At 45.9% G+C, this 6625-nt stretch overlaps 2 protein-coding genes across 3 annotated transcripts; both read right to left on the minus strand.

Annotated features, from left to right (window-relative positions):
• Positions 1-2361: 2361 nt before the first annotated feature.
• On the minus strand, positions 2362-6071 carry LOC119354523 (CST complex subunit TEN1-like). Of its 2 annotated transcripts, none has more exons than XM_037621241.1 (4): positions 5936-6071; positions 3152-3267; positions 2920-3073; positions 2362-2826 (listed from the first exon to the last, which is right to left on the minus strand). In XM_037621241.1, the coding sequence occupies exons 2-4, from the start codon at positions 3253-3255 to the stop codon at positions 2707-2709; spliced, it is 378 nt and encodes a 125-aa protein (XP_037477138.1). In that variant the 5' UTR covers positions 3256-3267; positions 5936-6071; the 3' UTR covers positions 2362-2706. The 2 variants fall into 2 exon arrangements, with proteins under 2 accessions (XP_037477138.1, XP_037477139.1); XM_037621242.1 differs by having other exon boundaries at positions 2920-3044; positions 3135-3267.
• On the minus strand, positions 4747-5872 carry LOC119354522. The gene has a single exon (XM_037621240.1). It carries the CDS (start codon positions 5641-5643, stop codon positions 5047-5049), a length of 597 nt encoding a protein of 198 aa, XP_037477137.1. The 5' UTR covers positions 5644-5872; the 3' UTR covers positions 4747-5046.
• Positions 6072-6625: the final 554 nt, after the last annotated feature.

Consider the following 6625-nt stretch of genomic DNA (forward strand, 5'->3'; position numbering starts at 1 on the left):
ATATCTTCGTACATGAGATATATACCATTGGTACATCCTGGGTCTTAAGGTAGCTCTCGATCCACTCAATGGTGACCAAATCGACATGATATGTGGGCTTAGTTCATCAAGTAGACGCAAATTAGGATGTTCAGTACTCCACCGAAATATATGCAAGCATAAGAAGGTGACTGATTGAACGTGTGTGGTGCATGATTTTCTGCCACCTGAAGTTAAACACTGTCATACTCTCATGGTTTCCTAATGTATTGTCTAAGGTATTCTTATATGCTTATGTCCTTACTGTGAACAAGCCTACCGCGGCGATGTAGAGGGAGACGGCGATGGCAGCTAGGGGGAGGCCACAGCGCGTGGGGTGGCCGTGTCCTTCGGGGCGCCGATGAAGACCATGATGCGGTGACGTCAGGGGAGGCAGCGGCCATGGAGAGGAGGATTAGAGAGACTCCTACACCCGGCGGCATCGGCTAGAGCCTTCCGATGTCAGTCGTCCAACACAGCGACCCAGCACAACTTCATGCTGGCTGCTCGTAGGTAGGATCCCCTCAGCGACTCAATTCGTTGGATACAACAAAGCCTAGCACCAGCACAAAAGGCAGCAGCAGCGATACACATGCAACCCACGGAGAAATTCATCTCAATCTCTCTCACATTCTCTCTTTTCCTCTCTCTGATCCTCATCTTTTCACGGCACGAATCAAACACCAAGAAAATTCAGCATAGAAACAATAGCAGCGCAAAATTGAAGGAATCACATGCATGTATAAAAATCGGAGCAATCTGTACAAAGCAATGACAATCACTGGCTTGCAGCTTGCTGCTCCCCTGCCTAGCTCCGGCAAACCATGCCATGCCAGCCGCCAACGGATCCACATCCAGAACCATCGGCCTGCACAAATGTCGACCAGTGCCGGCTTGCAGCTCGCTGCTCCTGTGCCCACGGTGGGCAACCCGTGCCATGTCCGCGGCTCCCCGGATCCACAACCATCCGCCTCCCGCTCCCACATCAGCCGTTTCTCCTCTTGGCCTCGTAGCAAAAGCACATCACCGTCAGATAGTGCGAGTCTAGGTCCTCGGATCTGCTGACGATGAGCCGTGGTGGCCGGATCCCGACGGCGGCGAGCCCAGGCTGCCGGAATCTCGGAACCAAGCCAGAAGGGAGCACGAGGTAGCATGACACCCATGCCATGGTGGCATCGCGTGCTCTGTGGTTAGGAGAATTATAGACCGATCATAGTATTGAAATTGAGAACTGACTTGGCGATATACAATTAAAGTGTGGAAACATAGTTCATCTTGTTTTGCAGCAGAAACAATACTATCAAGGAGAACTTGAGAACCTTCAAGCTGTGGAAAAGGAGGACGATGATGGTGAGGATACTCCGTGCCTAAGCCGGGCATAACCTGAAGGCAGAAAGATTAGGAGCGGTATAGGAAGTTGGAACCGTAGTATTGGTATGGGACTTCCTTCTGTGGGTTTTTTACTTTACATGTGTGTATATCTATTTTTAAATCTCAGTCGTCAATTTTTATGGTTAACATAAAATCAACGGATATAAACAGATGACCTATGAAGAACTATGAAATCATCCATCCTTTATTATTAGGTGAAGATAAAGATGACAAAAAAAAATTGATGTCAATTTTTTTCTAAAAAATAACTAACTGGGGGCTAACCCCTATTTTCTGCACGTTTAATAATTTACTGGGCCAGCTGCTGGATCGAACACATGGGGTTCGGCCGATCAAACCTCTGGGGGCCGACGAATCGTTCGTTCAGCACTGCCCTCTGCTGACGGTACCCAGTTATGTGTGGGTGGGGGTGATAACTAAATAAAAAACTATTCTTTTTAAAATAAACTTGACCTTTCATTGTACTTGTATAAAAAAATCACAAAAGAAAAAATGTGTTGACTTCAAGGCAAAAAATATTTGATCAAATTAGTGTGAATAGTGACTTATCAAAGCTGGGTTTTTATTCGTGAAAATAAGTATACTAGTGAAGAAAAGTCAAGTTTATTCAAAAATATAGTTCTGAACTTTATTGACTTCTTTAATTATTAATCTCCCCCATATCAGGTGTATATACACCTCAAATTAGTGTGAATAGTGACTTATCAACGCTGGGTTTTTATTCGTGAAAATAAGTATACTAGTGAAAAAAAGTCAAGTTTATTCAAAAATATAGTTCCGAACTTTATTGACTTCTTTAATTATTAATCTCCCCCATATCAGGTGTATATACACCTTCCCATTATACGGCTGCTCATGTAAGTTCCCCATGGTTTATGTGCCTCCAGCGGTAATTAGTCTGAAGCGCTATCACTAACTAAAAGAAATTAAGGTTTGTAGGCATCACATCCATCTGTCCCCACACAGCCTGTCAGGTTCCAAATTGTTCAGAATAATAGGATATCACTCTGCAGCCACATCCGTCGAGCTGAAAGGGAATGCCAGCCCACAAAACAGATATATGGACCCTCAACCAATATGAGCTCATGGACCTGATAGCTTAAATATCCTTGAGAATGAGGTGGCCCTCGAGGAATAATCTGTGCTCAGGAAACTCAGTTAACTACTAGTACCACTTTGTAGGTTCTATAACAAACTGGAGAACATGGTCATCATGAGTTAGGTGATTCTTTTCTCACATGCTCCATACTTCAGAAAAACTGAAGTGAGGCTTTGAGCCTGATTCACAGCTTTGGATCATGGCCTCCTGGAGCTCAGTAGTTTGGCTTCATGTTGCCGTCGGATGATCAAAGACTGCTGGTAAAGGTTCAGGTCAAGTCCATCAACATTCCTGCCCACACGTGCTTGTAGAATCGCCTGCAGGACGCAAGCACCAAATTTGATGTAGCATTGTTCCAATGATACTAAGACCAAACCGACTGGCAAAATCTGGAAGGAGAAAAAAATTACATCGTTATTTGGCTGGATCAGGAGTTCACCGATGAACTGGAACGTGGAATTGCTGCGGAAACTAATGTCTCTCAGGTTTTGAGTATCAATCTTCAGTCTAGCACTGCCATCTTGAATGACAACAACTGCAGAGTCCACATCATATGACTGAAGGCTAAAAGAATTACAAGCCAAGAAGGTTAGCACAGAAGTTTGCACTTTTCAGAAGGAAGCACCTGCACTGCACACATACATTCCTGTTACCCGAAGGGATGCCCCTTGCTTGAACATCTCTGAGGAGGGCTCTAGCTCTTGCAAAGTAATAGGCACATCTGGTTTTAGAGTAGAAGGTGCCATCTAGCACGGGGACTGGTGAAACACAAAACGAGGGAGTTATGTCTGGGCTCTGGTGATAGTCTTCACAAACAAGAAAAGTACTGATACTGTTTCAACATTATAAGATTGTATCCATTTTTGAGCCCAGGCTCATCTGCACCCATTCAAGAAAAAAATACAAAAAAACTCCAATTCTTTTTTGCATGGTAGATAATTTGATGCGTGAGCTGCGCTCCAAATTTCAGATCATTTGGAGATATGAGTAGCTCTCAGCAAAAAAGACAAATTGGGTCAAAACAGTACATGGACAGTAAAAAAATTTACAGACACGAAATTTGTCTTTTTTGCCGAGAGCTACTCAGATGTCCAAATGATCTGAAATTTGGAGCGAACCTCACGCACCAAATTATCTACCATGCAAAATTTGTTTGGAATTTTTTGAATTTTTCTAGTATTTTTTTTTCCTTAAACGCGGGTGCAGATGAGCCTGGGCACCGAATCACTGCTCTCTTAATATAACTGGCTACCCTAGTGCTCAACTTTGTATTTGTTCAGATGCTTGAGACTGCAATATGCATACTACTGTTCTCCCAACACACGACTGCCTCGTGCTGCAGAAAAAACACTTTTGAAGTACAAATAAATAACATATGGCCTCCCAACAAATCATAAAATTCTTGAATTTCAAAATAACATGATCTCATTGTTTTCTTGAAAGAAAATAGAAGTATAGCTTGCTTCTTATGACTAGGCCTCTTTGAGCATTAAAAGATACATGGTGCTGTTGGAAACAAGTTTTCGTCAGTGCAACTTAAAGGGGACGACTACAATAGAATCAGACCTTATGGTGCAAGAATAGAAAAGATCAACTTGGGCCATCAGATCAGAGATGGATGGCACAGATGCAAGTTACAAAACTTGCACCGTCGAGTTTTAAAACTTACACCCACAAGTTCCAAAACTTAATGACCAATCTAGGTCCAATCAGACAATCCAGGTTGATTTTTTCTATTCAGTCACCAAAAGGGTTGTTTCTACTGTACTTGCCCCCACTTGACAGGCTACCAATAATGAAATGGAAATTGAAAGCTGCCAGCGTCTTATCCATAGCAAACCACAGAACAAAAAAGTGTGTTACACATTCAGAATCAGGACATCTGAGTTGTAAGAGAAAAATGTCGATATTTCTCGCCATCAATTCTGGTTTCTAAAATAGCCACTGAAATGTTATGACTGTACATGTATATATGATCATTTTTAGATTACCAGGACCAAATAAAGATGAGTGATATCAATGGTTGCAAACCTTGATTGAGAATAACAGGTTAACTATTTCCTAAGAGATTCATAATTCCTAGTAATGCATTACAGAGACTTCTACAGGGTTGATGTTAAGTACACACCGTGACATAAGCAGCTATCACTACGGGGAAAACAAACAATGTGTTGTGTAATGATCTAGCATTGTAACCTGAATGATGGGGAAGGAAGCAAAATGTATCAAGTCTCAAGTAAAGGCTTCAAAATCAGTAACATAATACATAGGTGGGTCATTTTGCAACACGTTTGAGGTACTGAGAACGGCTACACTCGTAAACAGAGGGCGAGCATAAGCACCAACGCTGCGCAAGGAAATGAGGGAACGGATGAAAAAGTTAAACAGATGCTCCAATCCTATACAATACAATATACATCATTTTAACATTCTGCCATGAAATTCTGATCTGAAACTTAACTTATCCTTTGCTGCTGACAGAAAACATTTGAACCTTGTCTTCACCAAAACGTTGGTGGACAGCTATTATAACATATCTAATGCGCACGGGCTAGAAGAGGCCTAATAAAATCCACAACCCTGACAGCGATTGCCTCTGTGCTGACCGTTGGGTCCGTTGTATCCACAACGATCCTCGGCACATCCCCAATGTCATAGTTTGTGCAACCTTGGTACCCTTCCACAAGCCTTTCTAGGTCGGCCCACGTCTTGGGCTTATGCCATCCATCATCGGCCAAGACACCTCCACGCTCCTCCAGCCTGCGGCGCCATTCATCTTGGTTGCCTGGCCGGCATTCCACAACGATAACAAGTGCAGCAGGCAAGCGGGCCAGAGCATCGAGATGGGCTCGACGCGACAGTGGGGAGTCGACGACGATGGACAGGCCAAGCCGGAGCTGCCTCTCGGCCAACCTCCAGAGCACGGCGTAGGAGAGGTCGTTGAGGATGCCGCTGCCGGCGGCAGCGTGCTCGAGGTGCAGGGTGCAGTCCCGCACGTCGTCCTTGTCAAGGAGCGGGCATCGGAGCGCGGAGGCGATGGCACGAGCCACCGTAGACTTGCCTGACCCCGGATGGCCCTTCATCGCCACCACCACCCCGTCCGCTGCCGGCGGGCCAGATTGATCCTCGGCCATGGGCAGGCCCCTGCCTAAAGAATTCAACAACCCCAGTTGATGAAGGGCCGAGGAACAATCAGGCCGCTGCTGGCTCGCTCCCCCTCAACGCTCTAATGGTTTCTTGGCTCCAATTAATCAGCACACGGGGACAAGCAAACAGTTTGATCTTATCCCTAATTTAGCCAGAAGCCAAAAAACGTCGCAATCTTATCTATCTAAGGTCCAGAAACATCTAGGGAGAGATCCGACAAAAGGAGCAGAGAAGGCGAGAGATTAATAGGAAATATGTGGCTGAGCGAAGTGTCAGTACCTGGTTTGCGGTGGTGACCGACGTCGGCGATATGAGGTGATGGTGACTCGCCGTGCTCGAGGAGGCGGTGGCAGGACAGGAGATCTCGGTCCGGAGGAGCAGGAGCACAAGCACGCACCTACATTTCTTAAAGCGAAATCACAAGTAACAAGAAAAAAAAACAGCAAACTAATGACCGGACGTCAAATGGGCCGGGCCACATCACCTAGGCGTGGGTGAACCAGCGGGGCGATTCTATTTTTTCCTACTATGCTTACCATTAACTACCAGCCCAATAAAAGCAATTCCAACGGGGCGACCCATTTCATTCGCGGACGTTCGTTTGGGTCGTTGCGGACACAAAAGTCGGTCCAATGCGCCGATCCAAACGGACGCGCGTCCACTTTTCATCCGCGGGCGACTCATTTCCTACCTATTATTGAGCCGGATTTGCGTCGGCACGGATACGAGACGGATGCGTGCGTGTTCACCTTCTCCTCCCCCGACCCACTAATCGGTGGCACATTGGCCTCTTCCCATCCAACAACAAACCGTTGCCCCCTCCTTCGTCGCCGACGCCTTCGCCCATTTTTTCCGATGACTCTGCTAGCTGTCGGCGCTGCAACATCCACTCTGCACCCGCCACCTCCCACGTCGCCCGCCACCGCCCCGCCGTCTTGCTGCCGGAGACCGACAGCTTCCCACCCCCCC

The sequence above is a fragment of the Triticum dicoccoides genome, chromosome 2A (assembly GCF_002162155.2).
Source record: "Triticum dicoccoides isolate Atlit2015 ecotype Zavitan chromosome 2A, WEW_v2.0, whole genome shotgun sequence".
Lineage (NCBI taxonomy): Eukaryota > Viridiplantae > Streptophyta > Magnoliopsida > Poales > Poaceae > Triticum > Triticum dicoccoides.